Here is a 26468-nt window from a genome sequence, read left to right on the forward strand (position 1 = left end):
TATCACCAGAGCTTACTAACTTACTTAGCGACGTTAGGTGCTCGGTATGGTCACAAAAAAGAAACTAAAGTAGACAAAACTTACCGACTGATTTGGTGGCTAGTACTAAAAAGAAAAAAACAAAATGATATCTGAAAGTGGAGCTATCGGACCCTAACTGGCTGCTGAACCAGTTAAATTCAATATGGTCTACTGCTAACTTAGCTAGCTACCGAGCTCGTCAGTTAACAACACAATGAAGAACTCCCGGTAATTCCTCTTCGGTCCAAACTCGTCAGGAAGTATGTAACATGTCTCCGTTAAATCTCCAGTCTGGTATCAATGCATGTTGCCCTTTATACGTGAAAACAGTCCAAATTCTCGAAATGTCTCTCCTTTAGTTTGATGATAGCTAACAACTTCATAATAGTACCAAGAAGGTGTCAGCCTGCTGTTAGAGCTCAATTCAAAAAGCAAGGAAAACAAGGGAGCCGGGCGCTGATTGGTCCAGAGTGACAGGAGCCAGCGGCTTCCGTCCGGCGAGGCCGCTGATTGGTCCGTTCATTCAAATCTCGATGCGCATTGCCTGTGCTGTCTAGACTTGCGACCTTCAGGTGCTGTCGGAAATATTTTATTATTTTCGGAGACAGAAAAACAACTGGCATTGAATGATATTTTGAAAACACATTTTACTTCATTTAATTCTGGCAGCATAATTCAACAGTATGGTCATATTAATGAAGAAAAATAGCCTAAGCATTCGCAAAGGAGGATATCTTCAGCTTCATTCACTTCACTTCATGTACAATGTGCATATTAAGACCTTTAGACCTACCTAGAGTCTAATATAACGAATGAAAAGAAAATTACACTTTTCATTCTGCTGCTGCTCCTATTTGTTCCATATAGCAGTAAAAGTGACATTTACCAAAAGTATTTCTGGGTATATTTTCTCTAACAAATCCAACTGACCTAAATAGACTTGGCAAGTGGCATTTAGAAATATTGAAGTCACATGGTATAGTTCACAAGGAGTAAATTAAAACAACAAATATATTTGCAACCCAGGGTTTAGGCTACTAAATAAATAAAGCAACTATGAAAAGCAGGTGTAAAACCTATTGGTATCATTAGCAAAGGGCAGATTCCTGACTTGAGAAGTCAGTCTGAATCAGTGCAAACCTGGCATTTCCTCTGCAGACCCAGATGATGCCTTGCTGTGTTTGTTTATATTCCACATTTGAACAAGCCATGCATGATATTGCTGGTACTGAAAATCAATCAATAAAGTATTAAAATGATTTCAATAATTATGTATTCCTTGGTTACTGCACTAAACGGTTGCCTTTGCATTGATTTTATATTTATACATTGTGCTACTGTCAGTGCCATAATGTTCCCATACAGACTTGTTGTGTATCATGAACATTAAAATGCCTGTGTGGTACTAAGTCCTAAAATAACAGAATGTTTGTATGCATTTTCATTTTGATTGATGATTATTGAAACACATGTCACACATTTGTTATAGAATCACAATAGTATTTCTCTATACTTACAAATATCACTTTCTTGCTGTTCATGAAACAAAACAACACACCCTGTGACATTTTTCTAGGTGACGATGATACTTCTCAGAAGTGGCTGTATTTGTACACTAACCCTGTGCATAATAAATATGTTTGAGATGCTTGGATTTCACCTCTCAGACTAAAGGGGAGATGAAGAGCACATTTCCACAGAGGTTTTGTTTGAAAGAGTAAAGCATGATTTCTAAAAGGCCCGAAGCTCTGTAAACTGGCCTTTGTTTCCCAAGGGTTGTGAGACAGAGGTGTGTTCAGCAAACACACTGAATTCCTCTCAGGCGGAGAGCAACCCAGCTGTTTTATTTTAGTCACATAGACACACAAAAAAACACCCACCCTTCATAATACGACATGCACAATCCTACTTTTTCTATCCCACATTTATTTTTTTTTATGTAATATTTATCAGTATAAGAACAAGCATAAAGCACAAACCAGTGCCATATACCACAGTATTCATATCCTAAACTAGTTTGCAATGCCTGTCCTTAGAATTAGATTCTGATATCGATACCTCAAGTCAGGGTATCTGTAGATACCAATTCCCGATCCAATACAAGTGCTCTCTTCTGCCCATATTTAAAATATGTGTACCTCAATGTATGGATGTCATTAGTTATGCAACATAACATGAGGTCAGGGACTGCTGTAGCTCTAAAATCTTAGTCAGCAGCCCACCATGACTGAATAAATGTAAATGAGGAAAAAATGAATTTTGTTTAATAGCAGTGACAAAGAAATTGTATTTAATGTGGATATGCCATGTTATGGCTGATACCTGATCCACTTGATAAAGTCAGTATCAGCGCTGATACCAGCGTGGAACATTGGATCGTGCATCCCTATAGTGTTCTCGGGAGGAACTTGCTATTACCATGTTTTTTTCTTAATTCAGGTTCCACTTATTTTCACACATATGCATGCCATTCATACAGGAGAACACAATGTTGTTCCTCATGGAGCACAGTGCAACACAGAACAGGCAGGAAGTACATGTGCGAAACAGTAATAAGTGCAAAAAAACAAAATAACTGTAAACTAAAACTAACTTCTTCACTAACTGTGAAGAAAAAAATGTGTAAAAGACATACAAACACGACACAACAGCCTACTCTAAAAGGACACGGCTTAGCACCGTGACAAACACTCTTACATTAGCAGCAACAGCTTGGCTCATTAGCAGCTGTTTCAGTTATAAATAAGGTGCAACAAGATGTTTGTTGCAAACGTAACTGTAAACAAATGACTGGTAGCTTATTCTGCATAGTGCAGTGGATTGTAAGGCACAGAGGGTTAAAGTGATACAGTCATTACTGTGCATGTGGTGGATGCAGGCCTGTAGTATTGTCTGTGGGGAGGATTGAGTTGGCCTGGGTGTTCAAGCTGTTGAGGATCTTCACAGCTTGAGGGAACAAGCTGTTGCAAAGCCTGGTAGAGGGGGCCCTGGAGCTTCGGTACCTCCTGCCGGATGGTAGGAGCATGATGAGGCTGTAGACGGGGTTTGTCACAGTGCTGAGAGCTTTGAGGGTGCTCTGTCCTTTGTGGTTGTCTTGTACAGAGGGAAGATAAGTACTGGTGATCTTTTCTTCTCTTTTCACTGTCTATAGTAAGGTCTTACACATAGAGGCCTTGCAGTTCCCGTGCCAGACAAGATGCTTTCAGTGGTGCCTCTGTAGAATGTAGTGAGGTGGAGGTGGTCAGGTGGAGGAAGGCTCTCCTTGCCTTGATGCAAGAATTGGAAACACTGCATTTTTGGAAAGTGCTGTCACATGTGAGGTCCAGGCGATGTCTTCTGTGACAAAATCCTGTTTTAACAACAAACATGTCTATTAAGGAAATAATACAGCATCAAAATGACTTTGAACCTAACTTGATCTCAATACTCAGACTAAACCTGAGTCCTAAGCTACTGTAGCTGCATGATGATGCAACAACTGGCTGGAGTTTGGGGAATGGACCTCATCTTCCTGTGTCTGTGAAGGCACTGGCCTCAAAAAGATACTGCACAAACACACACAAAAGCACCTATACACGTACACAATGATGCAATCAGACAAACTCAAAGTTAAAAAGACAAACAGACACACACACAAAGCGGCCCTTTGGGGAGCAGCATGTGCTCTGGAGGATAGTGAAGACATTCACTTCCAGCCATTCCTTTGCTTTTCTTCTTCTACAGTGATTTTTGTTGTGAAATCCTTAGTATGCTTGTCGTATTCCTGGGGTTGTTGGAGAGCTCCTCCAGTCATTTTATTGACACATGCACACACAATCTCTGTCTGTCTTTCTGTATTCAGCCCTCAGGAGGTTGACTGGGCGGAACAAAGCTTTGTCAAGACCATATCTTCCTCCTATCCAGGTCTGTCCTCTCTACACTTCCTCAAACCTTTATATTTCCAGCTCAGTCCTCTGCTCTTTGATGCTCAATCACCAAACGCACAAATATGAATAGACACAAAGATAGAGAGAGACCACATGTTCTTGAGATATAAGCAGGCCACCGTACATACATAAATCCAACAAGGTAAAACTCTTTTATAAACTTTTTTTTTTTTTTTTTTTTGCAGCACAATTTTATGCCACTTTTGAGGATGTTCTTAGGGTGTGTAAACATATACACCAAAGTTAAAAAATAATTTACAAAACACCAGGTTATTGATGACGAAACAAAAGGAAACGTATTAATAATCAGTAAAATGGTGCCATAATTGCCATAAAAGAGCGATGATAAGTAAAGCCTTGATCTGTGTTACATGTAAAGGAGGCTACAGGTTTTATTTTTGTAATTCCACTAACCACTAAAAACAAATACCAGAAACACTAACAGATTGACAGATTGAAAACGAAGCCACAGGTTAAGTTAAACTTATTTGGAAGTCAAAATCAAATTATTATAACAATAAAATTATTACCTAAGCTATTTACAGTTCATTTTGGTGGACTGACCCATGGCTCTTGCCGTAGTTGTGTGCAGTTTTCATGTTCTATGTGGGACTTTCACTAACATTTATTTTGAGCGCATCTTACATTCAATGTTATTTCCAAATGAAGCGCTTTAGATCATCTGACCACAGTGTTGGTCAGTTTATCTCCTATTTGTTGCTCCGTTGGATATATTTATGAAAAAAGCCAGAAAACAATTTGTAATAAACCATAGTTTTTAAGGCTTGTGACACACACATGAGCTATGCATGATGGTTACCACGTGAGCCCTACCCTATGCTACCATGGCCATAATTGTTGATTGCTATGCACCCCTCTGCCCTCCTTTCCCTGCCAACATGAGTTTCAGACTGAATAATAAAGTGAAATGACAATTCAGAATCAGATTATCGGGCTATGTGGATATACTTTTTAATTCTACATACAAGCTACAAAGGAAGGTGGATGACAAATGCTGCTTATGTCACTACTGGTTGTCTATGTGTATACACTGCTAAAACACAAGTACATTTGCAGCCTTTAATGTTCCATTGAGAATAATCTGTCTATTCTTCTATTTACATAAAACAGATTTAGATTTTTTACTATGTCGGGCAACAATTCAGGGACTTTCAAGATATTGCCATATATTCTATATTTATCAGAATCAGAATCAGAATCAGAATCAGTTTTATTGCCAAGTATGTTTTCACATACAAGGAATTTTTTCTGGTGATTGGTGCAATTGATCAGCAACAGTGGGGCTCTCTAGCCTTGTTGATAAGGCTAATAGCAGATGGGAAGAAGCTATTTTTGTAGCGAGAGGTTTTGGTCCTGAAGGACCGCAGCCTCCTGCCAGAGGGGAGTGTCTCAAAGAGTTTGTGTCCAGGGTGGGAGGAGTCAGCTACAATCTTCCCTGCACGCCTCAGAGTCCTTGAGGCGTACAGGTCCTGGAGGGACGGAAGATTGCAGCCAATCACCTTCTCAGCAGAGTGGATGATACGCTGCAGTCTGTTATTGTCCCTCTCCGTGGCAGCAGTGTACCAGATGGTGATGGAGGAGGTGAGGATGGACTCAATGATGGAGGTGTAGAAGTTCACCATCATAGTCCTTGGCAGGTTGAACTTCTTCAACTGCCTTTATATTCTTCTATCCAGAGCAGCAGCTTTTTCATAACCCTCACAAATATTTATTCATCCATAAAAGCTGGACCTTCAAGAGTTATCTCCCAAAGGCATCTTGTGTAGATGCTGTTGATTCATTGAATGTAGCAATTTGTTGTATTCAAAGCTCTGCGGCCTTGTCTCTTTTCAACATACGATATGTCTGCTTCAGTTTGACCCAGTACAGTATACTGGGTGCAGTTGCTACTTCACATTGCAGCATCCTTGCTATAGTCCACCATAGTATCATGACTGATGTATATGTAAGATGGACTTTATCAATGAAGTCTATTTGGAATAGAAACTCTATTATTATCACATATATACATCCTCTGGATATATTAAGATATACGTCTATAAAATATATGAAATACCCACAGTAAAATGTAAATATGCACAGATATATAAAGAAATATCTATATGTTTAATTTTTATATGGTATTACATATGTCCATGATATATATTTAATTTATATATGCAGGTTTATTAAAACAACATACATATAAAAATTGTCTAGGCTTTTATCTGTTTTTCTTATTAGCTTCTCATTAATTTCAAACATGTCTATTTTTCCACTCTGGAAGTGGATTCTGACTTTTGGAACCCACTGTATATGATATCAACATATATTGGCAGGCTTTCAGATGGATATATATATTTATGTAACATGAGTCTACAATATAAGCAGATATACATTAACATCCATGTTTGTATCTGCAAGACATATACTGTATGTCAATATATAAAATTTCTAATAGGTTTCCTGTATAATTTTTACATGTGTGCTTTTATTTTATATGCTTTTATATTTCATACATAGAAATTCATTATATTATACATATGCGACCATTACATTTGTTCATGAGTGGATATATTTTGGGGCTTACAGTATATATGCATCAGCATCAGTCTGCAGAGGAGGCAGCGGACAATGTTGTGACCTCTGATTGTAAAGTGAGCAATCAGTCGATCAGTTCCTGCAGGTAGAAGTAGCCATTAAATACACAACAAGGGGATGGACTTAATGACCACTAAAAGGCACTAGTCACTAAAAGTTTCTAGCCGAGATTTTATTTTTAAGATCTTTTCAGAACTGCCAGGAGTCTGCCACAGATTCTATACATGAAAAGGGTGTTTGAAGCTATTGTACATAGCTTCAAACATGCTGCATGTTGACGCTATTTTTTTCCGTTTGACCAGGTAAATTTTCATCCTGTGATATGTAACACTTTACATTCCAAGCTAGTTAACCATCAATAAGTCAGCTCATTAGCTCAGTCATTTATGTGACCAAAGCTCACATAGTTTTGTACCATCAACTTAAACTGGACATCAAGAGAGCAAAGCAGCTGGCAGGCAGGCGACACTCACGGTCACCTGTTGCGATCGTCATTTCTGGACAACGGCAGTCTTTGATTTGGGACAGGTCTACCCTGTTGAAATTCAGTCACCACAGCAGTGAGTATATTTTTTACACAGTATACTAAATGTGAGTTGTACTGACTGAAGTATTCAATTTGAGACACAGCAAGAGATATTTCTTCTATCCTTGACCATTCAATAACCTTAACAGTGTGTTCATTAATGCAACCATGATGACGAAGGGTTGTCAAACCTTAAGGAAATACTTATTTTAATCCAAAACCATGATCTGTTCCTGCCATTGGTATACTAATACAAGACATATTATTGTTACCAAGACAACAAAGGTCTGGTACATGTGCTGTTGGTATGCTCCAATGGTTACCATCCAAGGGTGAGGACAAATGACCTATATAGTTGTTTACGTTGGAGAACTTGAATTGTGTTTCAGGTCAGCACTGACATTTTCGATATTCATCCAAGACCATCGCCTTTCCCTAACCTTATTCGACAGTGCTCTTGTCAACAAACCCTATCAAAAGAAAAAAACCACACAATTTTAGTCTCTCAGTATTTTCCTGTGTCTCCTACCCTGTGTTTCAGCAGGCATTCAGCCTCATATATTCTTACTGACGACGTACCTCTGTAAACACAGAATATGAATGTATAGTTCTAGTTTAAAAAATCTTTTAAAAAGGCTCAGCAATTTACTTAAACAACTGGGATGGACTGCAGTTTTAAGCAACCAGGAGGAAATTGTTCGGTACTATCTAATATACATTTAGCACTCTAGCAATGCAGCAGGATGTGGGAATGAGTCAAAATAAAGCATCCATTATGTGTTTTCAATAGTTTAACAACAATGGAGCTCTATGGCCCAAAAGAATAACCTAAAGTATATCAAGATATACAGACAGTACATGCTAATAGGTACATTATTGTAGTGGGTTTAGTTGGGTAATGTTCTTTGTTCTGGGCAGGCTTGCTTATCAGGAGGAGAGCCTCGTCTTTATCGCAGCAGATAGACAGACAGACAGTGAGACAGACTCGATTTTTTTTTATTCTCATGTTACAGCAGCCATATCACAAAAAAATAACAAAATAAAATAAAACTAGCTCAATATACATAATAGAATAATAAACACAACAAAATAAAGTAAAAAAAATACATAGTGGGCAAGGCTGTGCAAACAGGAGTTCGGTTAAACCAGAAACTATAAAGCTAAAAGTTCTGAGAGGTGCAGAATAGTAAATAATTTTAAAGGGTTGTATAGGGTTATTGCTGTGGGTGGGAAAGATTTCCTGTTTTGGTACTTGAGACAGCAGAGCTGAACCAGTTTGTTAGAGAAAGTGCTCTGTTGCCTGTCCAGTAGGTGGTGGAGTGGGTGTTCAGGATTATCCATAATGGATAACAGTTCAGCGTCCTCCTCTCCACCACCACTTCAAAGGTGTCTGATTTGCAGCCAATTACAGAGCCGGCCTTCTTGATCAGTTTTTTCAGTCTGTTGGTGTCACTGGCTTTGATGCCGTTCCTCCAGCAGACTACAGTGAAATACAGTGCACTGCCAACAACCGACTGGTCGAAGATTTACAACATCCTGCTGCACACGTTGAAGGATCTCGATAGAGTCTGCTCATACCCTTCTTGTGTCTTCCAGTTCAGTCTGTTGTCAGTGTGGTACCTGTAGTCCTCCATCACATCAACATCGTCTCCCAGAATACACAGGGACTGACTAGCCATCCCCTTCCTTCTGAAGTTGATCACCATCTCTCTGGTCTTGGCCACATTCAGAAGCAGATGATGTTTTTTCAGACCACACCACCAAATCGTCTACCAATGCCCTATTATCCTCCTCCCACCCATCACTGATACACCCAATCACTACAGAGTCATCAAAGAACTTCTGCAAGTGGCATGACCCAGAGTTATACTGAAAGTCTGAGGTGAGCAGGAATGAAGACAGCTCAGGCCCCTGTGGAGCTGCTGTACTACTCACCACCACATCAGATATAGTATGTCCTGTCAGACAAACTGCTGTCTGTCAGATACGTGGTAATCTTCATGCTTTTTAGCCTCAAAGAAGTGCTTCAACCCCTTTGTTTTGTCCCTGTGTACACTGGAAGTGGGATTATTTTGTGTTGTGTGGATCAACTTTTGCTGCTTGTGCCCACCTTGCAGCTGACCAGTATTGTAATATAACACACACTGTTAAGCGCTGCCAGAGATGGAAGAAAATAAGAGACTTTCTTCAACAGCAGTCTGACAAACACTGCTGACTATTTATACAGCAGGGATAATGAGATCAGTTCTCCTGGTTTTGAGGTTTTGGTCATAAACCAAAGTATTGGATAAGGTAAAAATCTGACCTTATGATGGCAAAAGAAGAAAAGTCAGCACTGCACCAAAGTTATAATTAATACTGAGGGAGATGGGAATGTCTGCACCACATTTCATGGCAATTCATATGGTAATTGTGGATATATTTCAGTAAAAACCAAAAAAGAAACAAGACTAGGTCAAAACCTTGTGTGTGGCTGGACACCTTATGGTCAAATCTTGATTTTATAACCGTAATGTCCTCTGACAAAATCACCAAACACATAAATGAGAGACAAAGACTGTGCTGTGATTTCAGTTGTATTTACCTATAATATGATCACTCAGAGAGAAAGTTAGAAAAGACAGGATATCTTTTTTATTTTTAAGTTATTCTTTAAGGCTTTTTGTCTTTGTCAAAGTGAGAGAGTAACAGGAAAATTGGGTAGAGAGAAAGAGAGGATGAAACGCAGCAGAGGGTCACAGGCGGGATTCAAACCCAAGCTGGTATGGCCGATATAGCTGCACGAAATTTCATCTAAATTCAGAAGTTGTTGAGATATTTCAGTCAAAACCAAACCAACCAACCTTGCTATCCCTAGAGCCAAGCCGGTAGAACGGCAACAGATCTTAATCACTGTGAGGAAAACAAGCAAAATATGCTGACAGTAAATATTTTTGCTTTCACTGCTGTGCTTTTTCTCAGCAGTCTGCAAATACTGTTTGTTCGAAACAACTGTTTCCTCTTTACAATAAAGAATGTAATTGTGGTGGACATAATTCTTAGGAGACAGTGTGAAAAGTAAGCAGCTGTAAGCATCCTGACACAAATGGCAGCCTTAACTCATCTCTATGTCAGTGTCTGAGGCCAGAGAGACAATCTGGAACATTTAAGACTTATAACACACACCTCCTCTCTTTAAATTATGGTTTCATCTGGGAGCAGTGGAAAGCAGATAAGAAAGTTAGCACCAGTCACACACAATACATTTTGCTTTAAGTTTAACATTAATAGCTTGTTCCTTTCGCCTTGATGAGGGGAGCAGGGGCCTGGCTGGAATAGCAATGATGCAGAGGTGCTTCTCCAACATACCTGAAGAGCCGCTGATCACTGACAAAATAACAGAAATACTCCAGGGCTTTTCATGATGCCTGTATTTCATCACATACTTCAACCTAAGGAAAAGCCATTTACACGTTTCCCCTTTACAAGCCTGTCTGCAACCAAAACAGGCAGACAGACAACAACTTGTACAATTCCGTTCCTGTTTCCTACCCTTTCACTACCCAACTTAAAATAATTACATTTAATTTAAGTACACTCTTAAAATAAAACAAGTTGTGACAACATGCAGGATACAGGATTCTTTCACCGCCGGCTGGCACAGACTTAATTAACATCCTGTTTGAACAGCCATCACTCACAGGTCTTGTCTGGGACACAGCAAGGAAAAGTATCACATCTCCCTCATTCTCACTGTGTTTTATTCTCTCCCAGTCTCAGGGCTTGTGCTTATGTTTTGTGCTGTTACAAGTGAAATTCTTGTTTTCCTCTTGGTTCATGGTTCTACAGTGAAAACACAGATGCAAAGAGAAATTCAAAAATGATGTAAAGAAATTGTTGTATGATTGCTTGATGACTTGAAAAGATTTCCACTTGAATGCCAGTAAAGGAAAGATGAGTCTGCAGCAGCCACATGAATGCTAATGATTTTAGCGGCATTTTCTCAACATTTTTTTTTTTTCAAGCTGCAAATAATGGTCACTTGGAAAGAGATGACATTTTCACTACAATAGTAGTGTTGAAGCAGGGTCAACACACCAATGCTGCAAGGCCTTGGAACGGTTCCCAGCTCTGAGTTTGAGAAACCATGATACATTGTTTCTCTGCTGAATGTTTACTACCTTGTCATTAAGATGTATAGAGCCTGGGGACTGAGCTCTGGGTATATCAGTCATTTGTACCCTTGAATTATCCTCGCGTTTCTATCATACATACTGTACATAAAATGTGAAGCAATTAAATTGTGTTAATTACTTTTTTATCGACTTTTGACCACCAAAATCGAATCAGTTCGTCCTTGAGTCCAAATGAATGTGCTAAATTCAAAGAAGTTCCCTCAAGTTGTTACTGAGATATCGTGTTCACGAAAATGGGACGGATAGACGAACAGCTGGACGGAAAACCTGAAAACATAATGCATCCGGCCCTGGCTGTGATGAGGCATAAGAATTAGACTTTCCCCAATTTTCTCAGTTGCCAATAGCCTGCGGACTGATTTCTAGGTAAGGGACTCGTGATGAATTTTCCGATAAAATTCAAAGTATGACACATTTATGCTCACTCCTGAGTGCCTTGCCTAAATACCTGTCTTTTGCACCCTGGATGGCTAGCACATAAAAAACGTCTGCTCTTTAGAACCTATTACTTTGTAGATTTTATGTGCATTATCTTCAGTCTAATGTTGCTCATGTCTGTCGTGCTCTGATTATAACGGATGTTAGTTCAGGATTATGGTCGTCTCAACCCTTTGCCAGACCCATTCAGTACAGTAATTTCACTTCACAATGTGAAAGGTTTATTCTGTTATGCTGAAACATTACTGCATTAGTGCAACAATGTACCAATTTATTGTATCAGTGTACCAATATACCTTATTTATTATATTCTGTCTAGTTTACCAACAGTTAGCGTTGTCATTCAGCAAATTTAACTATGCTGACTTTGCTGAGCCTCGCAGTGAAAGCTAGACCAGATCAGTGATTCATATAGCTGGACAACGATTGCAGACGTAACATATACACCCAGATGTATCATGTAAAAAGAATGGATTGATCCAACAACACCATTGTGCTAGCTAGCAAGTTGATAACACTATAACGTTTTATAAATCCTTAGAATCTTCTCAGAGCCATTAGTCAAATTGGTCCTGCATGTCACATCAATGTTTTCGCCAATGCCAGGATGCTTGCTCCTAGTGCCAGCTGCCAGTTACATATTTTCAACAAGGTGAAAGGTTAGGCCTGATTATGTTCTGTTTGTTCTTGTTTTTAGTTTTTTTTAATCTTTTTTTTATTTCAGAATGCAAATGATGAATTTTTGCATGATTCACTAATTCAAAATTCCCACAAAATATCATATTTTTTATCCTTGATACCTGCTGGGGTCTGTATAAATTTCAAGTAAACCATGCTTCCAGCTTCTGCTGGTGTTGTCAATGAATTCATAACGGCAGGTAAAATTTACTGGGAAATGTGTTTGATTACTTTAAGGCACTGTTATGGAGGAGGTGCTGTTCCTCCAGCACAAACAGATCAAAAAACATTTAGATACTGAAAAAGCAAAAGATGTCACAAAAAATTATTCTGAAAACTTTTACCTGTTCAGAAGCCTTTTTTTGTTTTTATGTACAATAATGGCATCATTTCATCTGATCACCTGGTTACTGTACAGTGGCTGTTATCAATGCATGTCGTCTGACCATATCTTTTTGCTTTGGAACAAAGATTCCTCCTTCAGTCAGAAATGTGGTCTTAATTTTAAGTGCTACATCTAGCACCACCATGTATCAATTCTGAGTCTTACATACATCTTTAAGCTTTGATTAAGACAATACATTTGAAATATAAAAAAAACAGAGACAAAATTCATATTGTAAATGCATATTATCACAATGAAACCATATGTACAATGACAGATACAATATACAGACTTGATACATTCTATAGCATTGTTAAGTGGCAATTAAATTGCAGCAGAATGCAGTACAACTGAAATATTTTCCTTACAAAGATACAATATTTTTCATTTAACATAGGATGAACATAACATACGTCATGTTCAATAGGAGTGTTTCTCTTTACAAACATACATATGAACTTTAATACGGTTCTGCCCTCTGGTAATCCAGTCAGTGTCAAAACTTTTCTTTCTGTATGTCAGTCCGTCTGACCATCTATCCATCCATCCATTCCTTTATTCATTCATTCATTCCATCTATTGTCATCCATCCATCCTTCCAACCAACCATCGACACATCAATCATTCATCCACCCACCACCACCAGTCTACCTAGCTATCCAATCATCGATCCACTCACCCACCCACTCATTCACCTATCCTTCTATGCATCATCCAGTCATTCATTTTTTAATAGATTGATTGCAGTTACTTTCTGTAGCTTTCTTACAGACTAACTAAGTCTTATATTCTGATGTGTAGCCAGCTATCAGGGGAATATTTAACCTTTTGAGATCCTTTTGGTTTCCTCTTTCCATTTCTAATAAGTTACAGGCTAATTGTCAATCAAAGGAGCTGTCATCTCAGCAAGTGGAAATACAATGGTGCTGTTTTGGTTGCAGTGAATAGTTCACAGAATTCTATTTGTTAGTAGAAATGCAATACAATGCCAAAAAGCATCAGAGGGAGAATGATGTACAACAATACAGCAATCATACAGAAAATGGATCCTTACAAAAAAATAAAATAAAAAGATGCAATCCTAGAACACACCGTAAATGTAAAATAAACACTGATGTTTATTTACAGCTACCATTCATTGTACAGTGCTGTTTTCCTCTCTGAATAGGCCTGTGCAACTGATGTTAGGAAACAACCCAGGTGCTGCTTGCTAAAAAAGCATTTTCCTGAAAAATCACTTGCAGGAAATAGCCAAACAATTCCCTGACCTTTCTCACAACTTATGTTCTCAAAAAAGAGTGCTACTGAAAATCCCATTATGCAGAGATGAGTCCAAGTAGCATAACATGTCAGAGAGATGAATCTGTTTCCTAAAACATGATTTACACCAGCACACCATCCATCTAAAGAGGAGATGTGCTTCAGTAACACTTAATTTGCATCAAAAGCCATTTGGCTTCTTCCGTCTGCTATTCACTGTCCATGTATAAAGAATAAACTGGAAAACACATTATGATTAATTTATTTTTCACATGGGTTTCCTGCTGGAAAGTAATTTAGCTGTTATTAGTTAATAAAAGAAATTCTAAATCTAAATTTGATTTCCTCTATTGTTGCATCCCTGACACAGACAGAGTGATTGGTTTTATTTATGGATTATCAGACACGTGATGAAGTTACACTATTGGTCAGTCAGCTGAGTGTTCATTTACTGTTGCCCTTTCAAAATGAATTGGTGCAGTTTCTATCACATCAAACTTTTTTAGACCCTGATCTGATATTGTGGTTATAAAATCAATATTTCAGCAGTGTGGCGCAGCAGCTTGAGAATAGCTTGGAAGTGACTGCTGGTTATCATGTAGTCTTAATGGGCCATGTTTCAGTCACTATTTCATATTTGTTCCGTTGTTTGACAACAGAAACAAACAAACAAAAAAATTATGGAAATGAGAACAGCTTAATTGGTAATTTGGCTGCATTAAAATACTGTATATGTTGAGTACATAGATAAAGCAGAGAAAAAGGGCTAAAACCGGCTGACACTGGGCAGAATGCAAATACAATGTGATGATGTCATAAATATGCTAATTAGTGTATTATGTCATTTAACAACATTTAGCAACTTTTCAAGCAGGTTTTAGCTACTTTCCAGTGAAAGATGTTGTTTACAGCAGTTTTCAACAACGACCTCAGTTTCACACTAACCATACATGGACCAGCCATATACTAGGTTTTCACCTAGTCTTGTTTTTTGCATCATCAGCTTTCATCAGTGTTGTTTCTGGATACATCAGAGAGCTTCTTTAGGCAAACAAGCTACGCTACACAAGCCTCATAGTACCTTGCTTGGCACCAGAAAGTGGACAAACAAAGTCAATGACGAGTGATTTTCTCTGTCTCTACACAGAAAATATACCATGTTATATTCCTCAAAAGCTGGTGAAGACCAAACACAACTAGAAAGAGAGTTAACATGGGACTTACATTTGTCAGGTTGCCAGAAACAAATAAAATCCAGTGTAACTCAATGTCTGCTTGGTAATAGGTAAGTGTTTGCTTACATATTAGCCATATCAATTTTATAAGGCAGTGTCTGCCCCCAAGCGACTGAGCAAATAAACAAATAGGATATAATATAATACTTTCCAGCAAACCATGTTTTTTTCTCTCCTTCAGAGCACAGAGAAGAACACCTGGGTTATAAATTCATACATAAAAGGGAGATATCACTCAACCTCTTAGAGCAATTTATAGAGATAGAGCTGATGCACAAAGCAATCGTTGACAAGGAAAGGAAAGCAAGACAACTGCTAGGTTCTTCTGGAGACTGCAGCTACTGTAGAACGTCTGTAAAGCTGAAGCGAGGCAGCAGAGGCAGAACCTGGTCCTGGACGCCTAGGCCACACCACTTACCTAACTTGTGTGCTGCTGTGGCACTGCTACTACTAGCCCGATCTGAAAACACTGAGTTATCCTTTGTTAATTGTTATCAATAATTTAATTTGATTTCTTTTAAGTTTAATTTATTTAGCTGACAGAGAGAGAGCACCAGAAAACTAAAACAGACTATAGTGAAAGGTTACAGTTTTATGTAATGTTGCTGATATGATGTCAATATGACTATCAACAGATCTTTTCACTGTCCTTGCTGAGAGCTGTGCGTCTCATCTCTGAAAAACAGGCTCCTTGGAAAACTCTAGATGATGTGTGGCTGCTCTAGCCTGCGAACACTGGCGCCGCCATGCACAAGTGAGGTATGCAGTGTGGCCTAACGGTGCGTTCACACCAAACGCGATGGACGCGATGAACGCCACAAGTTTTGCTTCAGCGCAGTGTCAGTATCAGCTAAACAGGACACCTTGCCAAGGCCTGCTAACAGCCAGAACATAAAATGTATCACTTTTCCTGTTATACAAGTCATTCATGGGATTTGATATTAGGTATCCAGCCCAACCACTCTGGAATTGCATTTTGTAATTTGAATTCATCCACCTTTGGATGTAAAGTTCAGTGTCCACATCCATCAGTCTTCAGTTCCACAGAGACGGCAGCTGGTTGAATTAAAAGTCTTTTATGGCTTTCCCATGGCATTCAGGCATGTTAAGGTTCCAGCTTTTCCAGAGGCTTTGCTGAGAAGCTTCAGTGAGTAAGACATGAAAAACTGTGGTTTAAAAACATCAACAGGCCATAGTTGTAGTCCAAAAGATGGACTGCAAGTAGAAAATTATAGTTGTTGATATTTAAGGTCCATTTTAGGAAATTGCAGTTGAAACACTATAGTTTGAGTCATGTTTGTGATCCAACAAAATGCTTGTAGTCCAATGTAATGAACTACAGTCATCAGCTGTGTTTATATCGTCCTGAGACACACTTCCCAACGTACTGGCTTCATTTTCTGAGTCGGAGAGTGCTGCTGTACACAGATCCATCAAGATATCTGCAAAAACAAGAGAAGGTTCATGTCAGGTTCAACTGTATATACAATGTTGTATCTTATTAATAAAAAACTGAACAAGAGAAACTCTGGCATTCAAACATAGTGTTAAAGAAGGGGCATACACAGCCCAGACTAGAGTACCAAGAAAACATAAGATCAAACAATTAACTGTACAGTATACAAGACATACAGTATTCAATTATTACTACAACCCTGTGCAATATTACTTAAATGTTAAATGATTGAAAACTGTGTCATCTTACAATATTTGTATTACTTCAAAGTTTATTTGATCTTGTATGATCTTGTATTATGTATAATTGAAGACAAACGCATTAGACAGACTACACTGTAAATAAGGTCCCGAAGGACAACCTCAATGCAACACAGGTGAGAACAACTGTGATTTCTTAATTGCATGAACAAGGTTGTAAGATGAACACCACAACTCTCTCAGTTTTGATCTGGGTCATGTCTAATGCACTATGGCTTGCTCCATATGTTGAGGAGGTACCTGAACAAGTAAGAGACCAGATTGTCAGACTTCACAAAGATGGAAGAGGGTAGAAGAACATCAGTAAGTTACTGGACATAAGCTGATGAGGACGAACTATACTATCAATAACAGAGGGCACAGTTGCTTCTGCTATTGGCCTCAAAAAATAGAACCACTTTAAATTTGCCGTTTATGCAACCTTGAATTGAAAAGCAGATGGGTAAGTGCTTCTGACTTGTCACAAGCATTATCTGCGGAAATCTGTGTTTCAGTGACTGATCAGACAGTGAGAGACACACTACAGGAAGTCAACCTCTATGGATGGCATCCAAGAAGAAAAAAACATTACTCACAAAAGTGCACAAAACTGCAAGAACACATTTTGCCAAAGACGATGAAAATAAACCTGATGGATGTTGGCAGCACATTCTTTAGTCAGACGAAACCAAACTACATTTGCTTGGATCAGATGAGGCTCAGCATGTCTGGAATGAACCTGGCCAGGACAACCACAGTAACTGCAAAGTGCCAAACATGAAACATGGAGGTGAGTGTGTTGATGTGGGGCTGCATGACTGCAAAAGGTGTTGGGGAGATGACATTTATAGATGCCACCATGGATGCACGTTTGTATCTCCAAATACTGAATGAAAAGGTGACTCACAGTCTTAATGAGCTTGGCACCAGAGGATTTAAAAAAAATACGTCTTTAAATAAGAAAAAAGTGAAAACTATGTACGTCCCTCTGACTTGAATGTATGAATGGCAAAGCTACAAAACCCCTGCAGCAAAGAACAACTGAAAAAAATCCTCTTTGAAGAATGGCAGAACACCTGTCCACAGATTTGTGTAAGACTGGTATCATCAATGCAGGAGGATCAAGTCTGTCATCAAAAATAAAGCTGGACTTTCAAAATCTTGAACAATTAGAAAGACAGGAATCTCACTAATGACGGGTGTAGCAACTGTGGTTGCTGTTAACCTTTCATTATAACAGAAACATGTCTGTTGTCCAAACAGGATTTGTAATTACTTAACATTTTAGTGATACTGACCGAGGGGTGGGGGGTGTATACTTTAATAGTGAGTCATTCAATATCTGCAACAATGTCTCCAAGTAAAGTGCATAAAGAATTATAGGGAAGGCAGACATGGGCAATCACTGCAGACAGGTGAACAGGGCTTTTTGTAAATGGGCTCCACTTCACCAAAATACTGAAGGTAAAGCTGCTGGAGTGTGGAATTCTGTCCTATTAACATATTTAAAAAATCAGAACAAATTACAGAAGTAGAAGAAGAAAGAGATGAAAGGAAGCAAAAAAGAGGACAAATGAGGAGATCAAAGGGATAGCTGTTTTGATGATGGGTGGATAGAGTGCCCTAACAAAACAAGCAAGGCCTCAACAAACACTTCAAGGACCAGCCATCAAGCCGGCATTACAGAGACGAGATGGTGGGGAGATGGATCGAGAGCAGAGGGGACAGTGAAGCACGAGAACGGAGAGAGATATAGAGCACAAAGCCCAGGAATGGCTGTCCTATTTGTGGCATCAAACCATGAACTCATCAGCAATGTATTGTGATACAGAACCTGTGCTCAGGCTTTATGCAAGGTCAAGACTGATATGAAAGATAAGTATAGACGGAGCTCTCAGTTATTTGAATTAGACTTGAAGAAGAAAAGAGAGGAGTTTTACCTCTTGGACAGGAGCCTGGTCCAAGAGGTATTTTTGCTCGCTGTGTATTTCCTTACGGTTGTTTTTTAGTGACACTCTCACAGAGTAACTTAACTCTGATTCTTTCAGTGAAAAATCTGTAACCTTTTACCCCACTGCCAAAGCAACATCATCTTCTGCTGCTACAACTAATACTACTGCTTAACACTGTTTTCACTGTGAGAACAATTTTTTAATGGTTTTTGGCTGAATGCTGCTTGTATTATCTAGTCAATAACATGGCTGGCATGTACTTGTTGTAGTGAGGAGGTAAAGGGGCACTGGAGCAATAATGCGACAGAGTTTTAATCAAGGTAGTCTGTCAGTGGTAACAATATGTTCAAGGCAAATGAGATGGATGGCATAAACAGAAGTGATTCCCTGGGTGTCTGGGTTTGAATGTATTTTTTTTTAAATGGCTGTGTTCAAAATAAAACCAGGTGTTAAGTTGATATCTAACCACATTGTGGTTTATCAGAAAACCACACTGTTTTCTGATAAAACATTTTTTTTCAGTATGCTGTAGCTGATGCCCCTGAATACTAAGTTACCCATGAACCTCTATTTTCTATATATACTTCTACCTTTTTTTATATGGAGAAAAAGCAATAAACAGCTACAAATCAGAGGTTAATTGTTGCAATTGGAAACAAAACACTGTATCACCGTTGCCAAATTTATCCAAGATGGGCCTGGACTCCTCACTGAGTTAAACTGCTGAATTTTTGATCATCTTCCATCAAAACATTACGTTTAGCTCCAGCTCGGTTCAAGATGGCAGCAGAGTTCTATATTTGGTGACTGGATGCTTCTAATGACTCACCGGGAGTCGTAGTTGACTTCTCCTGTCCTTGTTTTTCTAATATAGTTACTAATCTATTGTACTGATGATTAAATCAGGAGATCATTAATTTCATGTTATCAAAGTCTTCAATCCGATTGCCATCACCAAAAATTGTTTTACTTCTGAAGCCCTGGATGCTTCAGATATTTCCTCCTGCTTTGGCTCTCCATAGAGTACATTATGTAGTCCCTTGTATGACAACAAGATTTTTGAGCACACACTCTTCAAAATGAGGAAATGATGGATGTAATGTAATTGGCCTCAAAATATAGGTTTTCTTTCTATGTCCACTCCCAGACACCTAATGAAGAGAGAGAGGGACATGGAGATAGAGAGAGAGAGAGAAATCATGGGGAATCTGCTGCAGTCAGTTACGTCATGCTCTGAATATTAAACTCAACAAGCCAAAGCTTCATCCGCTCCGTCCCTCCATCCAACCTGAACCCTACCCAACACTCCATCCTTCCCCACGCAGTCCTTGGCACACAGCCCAACAACCAAGACAGAGAGCAAGGGAGCAGTTGACAAAGTTGGAGTAAAAGAGGGGAGGGAGGAGTGGGTGGGTGAGTGAGTGTGTTACAGCAGAGCAGCCAATGGTTAATCAGAAGTGTCAGTGTTGTCACTTAATGAGTGACCTCCCTCTGGAGGGAAACTGCCCTGTCTCCTCTGTTAAAAGGTTCTTGACTAACCTAGAATGTGAAACACAAGGCAGGGGAGGGTCCCCACTCACAGGAGGAAAGTGAATACAGTAACACTTTTTTTTTTTTTTTTTTTACAGGTCCCATAGATTATTTCAGTTATTGTTTCATTTTTATTTTTACAACAAAGTTAGTTGTGGATCAAAAATCACATAATTAGCATAAACATAAATTAATTAATTACAACACAAATTATCAATACTGGTGAAATCTATTTAAAAATTTGGACAGCAGGTACACCCTGACCATACACATACCTGTGGTTCACACTGATCACATCAGCCAGCCCAGAACACGCAAAATTCAACACAAACAGACCAAACTAATATCAACCCTCAATTAAGCTCCTGGTAAGACAGCAAACATGATCAAACTTTGAAGCTGATGTTTTAGAGAGTCTTAAATGAGCCTTCATTTGAGTGGTTTGAAGGTGAGCAATGAGTTATTGAGTGGCATAACTGGTTTTGCAGAGCTGGGTTCCAGGCCACACACAATCAGAGAGAGAGAGAAAGAGAGTAAGGGGGGGGGGGGGGGAGTGAAAGTCCCCTGTAAATGATTATGTATGTGAGGATGGTAATGAAGCATTTGTCCGGTAATCCAAACTGAAAAAAATTTTGATTTACTAGATTATGGTGCAATTAAAAAAGGCAATAAAACTTGTGACATTTAGTGCAACTGTGGATGAAGAGATCCGTGCAAACCAGAATGTAAACAGTAGTCCCCATAACTATTTGACTGTTTCCTTCCAATTTTCCCAAAAGCAAAATATCATAATTTAAACATCCCATGCTGCAGTAAAAAGGGACTATCTACAAATTATAGTAATGACAAGTTTAAGGTAGGGCTTTTTCTCTTATTTTTTTAAAAGGTTATTGCTTTTATACACACCTGATGTGAAAACATCAGGTTTCCATTCAGTCAGAGACAGTAAGAGCTGGCGTCTTGGTCATAGCTCGGTTATGAAATCTTAATGCACGGTGGAGTGTCTCTCCTGCCGGGCTGCTGACAGCGCTGTCAGCTGGACACCTGAGCTGAGAGCATGAGAGCAGAAATGGGTTCCACTCTCCTTTTTCTATCCCATCTCTACTTCAATAGTTAGTTTTGTGTTTTGGTCATTTTAAAATGACACTCGATTTGTTTATAGCCTGCCACACAGTTTCTCCTGCATTGCTCTGTGTACTGAGGAAGCTAAAACATAAAGGTGCAGTGACTCAACTAACAAAATGCAAGTTGCCACAGGGTTTTCTCGACTGATGCATCAACTCATCAATACTGAAGAATAACAGAGTTATCTTACAATCTGGTTAGCACCTAGCTACTAGTCAAATTTGAAATTTAAAAGATTTAAATTTTAAGCATGATATAGCTTTCGCAGAACTACAGAAAGGGCAAGCAGTTTTTCAAATGAAAGACTCGTCTTTCAGCCTGTTCGCTGACACTCGGAGCAGGTTAGGACATCTTCACAAGAAAACACTGACGCAACCTGATGTTCACTTGCTCGTTCACATTCAGTTAGGAATTGTGTTAGGCCAGTATGGCTTTATCTCTTCAGTTTAACAGAAGCAACAGCAACTGGCCCAAACTGGAATGGGCTCTGTCCAACTCTGATTAGTCACGATTACCGAACCTTAACTGCAATCTGCCTCTTTCTCCATTTGAGCCACCAGCTTGACTTTGTCCTCTGAAAAGTTGACTTTGAAGATGCAGGAAGTTGCTGCCAGACATTTCACACCAGAGGTAAGTAATTCCATCTTTATTCTGCTCATACTGTGACTTAACGTTAACAGGATGTGGTTGGATGTGCTAATGTGTTCTCAGCCCCATACAAATACACCACACATTGCCTACAGATAGCCCACGGGGGCTGGGACAGGTACAGTGTGTGTGTGTTGTGGGTGTGAAATGAAAGCCTAAATCAGGAAAGGTGCAAAAAAACTTGTGGGAGGGGTACGTCAGCGAGCATATTACCACTTGTGTTGGCAAAAAGTGAACAGTGTGTACACACACACACACACACACACACAAACAAACATGCCAGAAGATGGTCTATACACCTGAACCGACGAAGACATACACAAATGCATGACGACACACACATTGCAGACGGCAAACATGAAGGTGTATATGACATATGCAACACAGTTCATCAGTGACATTCTGTTGCACGTAAACTTTGATCCAAAGAAAAAAGAGAGGGCTTCTAAATACTTCATCTTCCTCAACTGAGGAGGAGAGACAAGTGTGAGTGAGACTTTTTGGTGGCAAAAACCCATAGATGCAGTTGACAGGAGACTTTTTTTAAGAGCTGAAATATGCATGAGCTGATGAAAAATGAGAATATTCAAAGCCAGTCAAACTTTTATCTAACAGAGTATTAGTCACTTCCAAATGCAGAGAGCTCGCATAAGATGAAACACTCTTTCAGCGGTGGATTCCAGTGGCTGTGTCTCTATAAAGGCAGTAGCCACTGTTTTTCTGGCGAGCCAAAAGGATAGATGGTGATGGTGTGGGAAATGAAACAGTGATTTATTATTCATCTGAAGCCATTGTGTTTTTCAGCTGCCTCCCTTGATTTTGCAGTAGACCATTAGTCACACGTTTGGTTCATCACAGTAATGTTACAGTGAAAAAAAAAAAAAAAATTAATTCCACACAAGCCACACTGAGCCTTTAATCCTTGTGGAGAGAGAACGGGGCAGCAGAGGAGCAGCTGTTCCACTAGACTCATTTCCTTTTTCATGCGTGGTTGATTATTGGGAACCAAACTCAAGACAGACTTTTAACCGAGGAAGCAATGGTTTGGATAATGATTACAGACAGAAGTCGAAAAGCTTTTCTTATGCAAAACTACATATCATCATCAACACTGATTTCAATCTCAAATAATCCAACCTCATATCTGTGCCCATGTTAGGCAGTAGCATCACAACTGAATCTAAACTTGAGCATACCCATGCAAATACTGGTGCACGCACACACATGCACACACACAAACAAACAAACATAGACCCTCACACACTCAACACCTGCATTTATTATCTTGCTATGTTGCCTTTTTCACTAGTTTGAAAATAAGTGGGTGGTCCCTCCCCTTCCACTACATAGCCAAGCTAGCAACCGTTGAGGGTCCATCGTTCTACATTCAGTTTTTTGACCGGGTACTTATTGCGCACTGCATGTTGCCATTACTTGTCAATATGAACACACTTACTGTCTGTACTCAAAACAGCAGGTGAGTATGGAAATATGCAAATTGAGACACAGCATATGTGTTATCCTTTCATTTCCTCTGACCTACTGTTTTGCATCTGACCACCAGATGTCCCCGAACATTTTTCCTGTTTCACTTGCTGCTTCCCCACCCACTCACACACCTGAACCCAGTTACCTCATTTCAGTCTGTAAACCAGCCACTGTCACAATTTCATTAGGAGTTTGTCTGTTTCTGTCCACAGTGTGATTTAGCTTGGTTCCTGTTACTTGTGTTTTTGATTTTTGGACTTTGGAATCCTTGCTGCCCCTGACTGGATTTGTTTAACTCTTTTGAACTGCCTTGAATTGAACTGAATTGCAATAAGCCTTCGTGTTTCATTGTTTGAATAGATCACTGAAGACGGATGTTAATGCCAGGTCTGAACAGGGCCTTTGAGTCTGTATTTAGGTTCACTCTGCCTGAGCTGCTCAGCTCACCTTTGACACTTGCTCTGCTTCTTGCAACACCTGCTCATCAAGCTGAGTTGTATGCCCTGACAAGCGTTTGTATATTGGTGGTGAGCTAGTTTGCCACCATTTATTGAGAGATCCATTTGGTGTACATCATGATTGTGGTTCACCAGGAAACTCAGTGGGTTTATAGCATCATCAGCTCTTATGTCCAACAACATCAAAGCCATTCTCGTGTCTTCTCAAATATGTTGCTCACCTAGCTGGTGCTGATTGTGTTATCTAAAGTAACACGTTAGCAGATGCTAGTTACTAATCATCTAGGGTACGACAATATTTGCAACCTTTTGTTTTTTTGTCGCTTGTTTCATCTGATAATACCACTGGTGCCTAATTCGACGGTTGTGAGATGACAATGAATGAATCGTGATCTGAACCAAATGGTTCAATTCAGGTATATAGTAAGTGCCGTGACTGAATTGTTGGTAAGCAGGTGGACAGTGTGCTTTAAAAAGAAGGGCAGGAAGCAGAAAAAGACATGACAACCTGTCACCATCAGGACCATCTATAAATATGCAAACAGACTTTGAACATATGCCTCCATGTATAAGGTAGAGATAGCTTTTAGTGATAAAAGATATGTAGATTGTTTGTTATTCATCAACCATAAAGGCATCAGAAAGTATTTTCCCAAAGATGAGTTTTCAGACAAGAAAATTTTGCAATTCCAATGACAGATTTGAATAAATATGTTATTGGCCCATGATTAGGACGGTGGTTGGGTTGGGGTATGTCCATATAAGCAAAACATTAGAATGTAACAGTAAAAATAGTGGATCAGAGATTTCATCTTAATTTACCTGTTCTGTTTAATGTAATTTAAATCTGAAATACTTAAAAGTGCAATCACTTCATTTTACCTAGAATTAGTCTTGCATATAAAAAATCCTGCCTGAGTGGAAAAAAAAGTTAAAACAGCATGAGACAGCAATGACAAAGACCAACTTCCTCTGTCATCAGTGACAGTGAAAACCATAAGAAAGATAATTACTGGTGAATCACCAGTGCAGCATTAAAGTGAGAATAAATAGACCAAGGCAGTTCAACTTTTGTTCTGTAAAGGTTCGGTCATGCTTCAAAAAACTGCGCATTATCTGTTCAGAATGAACATTAGGGAAACTTATTCAATCTACTGCATCATTTTAATGTCAAATGCTACATGAATAAAAGGACACAGTGACACAATTTTACAGTGAGTTGATAGTTGAATGATGATTGCATTTTAAATAGCAGAGCAGTAGATAGAACACAGTGCTACTAGGTTCATTTGAGCAGGTTTCTGGTAAAACATTGACACCATTATGGTCCACTGAGCTGTCCCCTAGTAGCAAATGACCATAACAAAGCTGCAGGTGGTTGCTGTTGATGAATGCCAGAGAGTCAGTGATTACTGCACCAGGTGCAACTTCCAAAACGTGTGGGCTGTACTTTAGCTCTCCCCTCAATCACCCTCCTCCATTGAGAATTGGTGGGAAATTTTAACATAATCACAATTACAAATGAGGGCTATTTTGTCCTGAGAGACCAGTATGCTGTGCTTTGCATGGCAAGTAATGCCAGTAATTACCTCTTTACAACATTTAAAGATGCAATCCATAATTTTGCAGCTCTGAAAATCTTAGATGCAAACAGTTGCACAACTGCTGTGAGAGCTGTTTCAAACCAAACTCAAACTCAAGTAATAGTTTCTGGGTATGTATAGTTGTGAGGTTCCCAGCAACCTACGTAGACGTCCTGCAGTGTTGAATGCACATGTGAATGTCCAATGAACAGCAGCATCTATAGTGCAGTATATTAGGACCTTTAGAATTTCACTTCTAGTCACTACATGCATGCACTTTAAGTTTTTGATGACATTTACAACACTGAATACACTTATTGTAAGTAACTTGAAAATGTTATTTAATGTTCAGACATCTTGACATACTTATTTTTTAGGGTCAATAGGTAGACAGGATCTTACCTCCTATCAGCGAGAGTAGTATATAACAAGATTAGCTTGGTACATGACTGAAAAAATGCCCTTTTCATATTATATTATATTTTGACACATCACAGTAGGAAAAGCGCAGCTGTAAATAATGAAATTAGTGGTGGCCAAATATGATTTAGCTGCTTCAGTTTCAGGGTATTGGTTTTGTGCAATATTACACTGCCATGACTTACTGGTATATTTGCATAGGTTAGAGCCGGTGTTATCATCACAGCTGTGGTTTTACAACTATAAAACAACACCTCTGCTGTGAAAAAGTGCTGTGCTGTGAGTTCTCTGAGCTACCTAACATGCTAACTATCTGTTAATGGG

At 39.1% G+C, this 26468-nt stretch overlaps 2 protein-coding genes across 8 annotated transcripts in view; both read right to left on the reverse strand.

Annotated features, from left to right (window-relative positions):
* ect2 (epithelial cell transforming 2) overlaps positions 1–473 on the reverse strand; it is a 48650-nt gene extending 48177 nt beyond the window's left edge. For 5 of the 7 annotated variants that reach the window (XR_011692434.1, XM_071487339.1, XM_071487340.1 and 2 more), the window contains exon 1: positions 85–473. The gene's annotated coding sequence lies outside the window, so the exon portion shown is untranslated. The remainder of the gene's footprint in view (positions 1–84) is intronic. The other 2 variants (XM_071487341.1, XM_071487342.1) reach the window with 2 other exon arrangements.
* Positions 474–16071: 15598 nt separating this feature from the next.
* mcf2l2 (MCF.2 cell line derived transforming sequence-like 2) overlaps positions 16072–26468 on the reverse strand; it is a 124370-nt gene continuing 113973 nt past the window's right edge. The window contains exon 35 of the mRNA XM_071487343.1: positions 16072–16687. Within this exon, the coding sequence (XP_071343444.1) occupies position 16687 (1 nt within the window). The 3' untranslated portion in view covers positions 16072–16686. The remainder of the gene's footprint in view (positions 16688–26468) is intronic.

This window comes from Trachinotus anak, unplaced genomic scaffold (genome assembly GCF_046630095.1).
Source record: "Trachinotus anak isolate AG129_WGS33_773 ecotype Australia unplaced genomic scaffold, CSIRO_AGI_Tana_v1 ptg000010l, whole genome shotgun sequence".
In the NCBI taxonomy this organism is placed as follows: domain Eukaryota; kingdom Metazoa; phylum Chordata; class Actinopteri; order Carangiformes; family Carangidae; genus Trachinotus; species Trachinotus anak.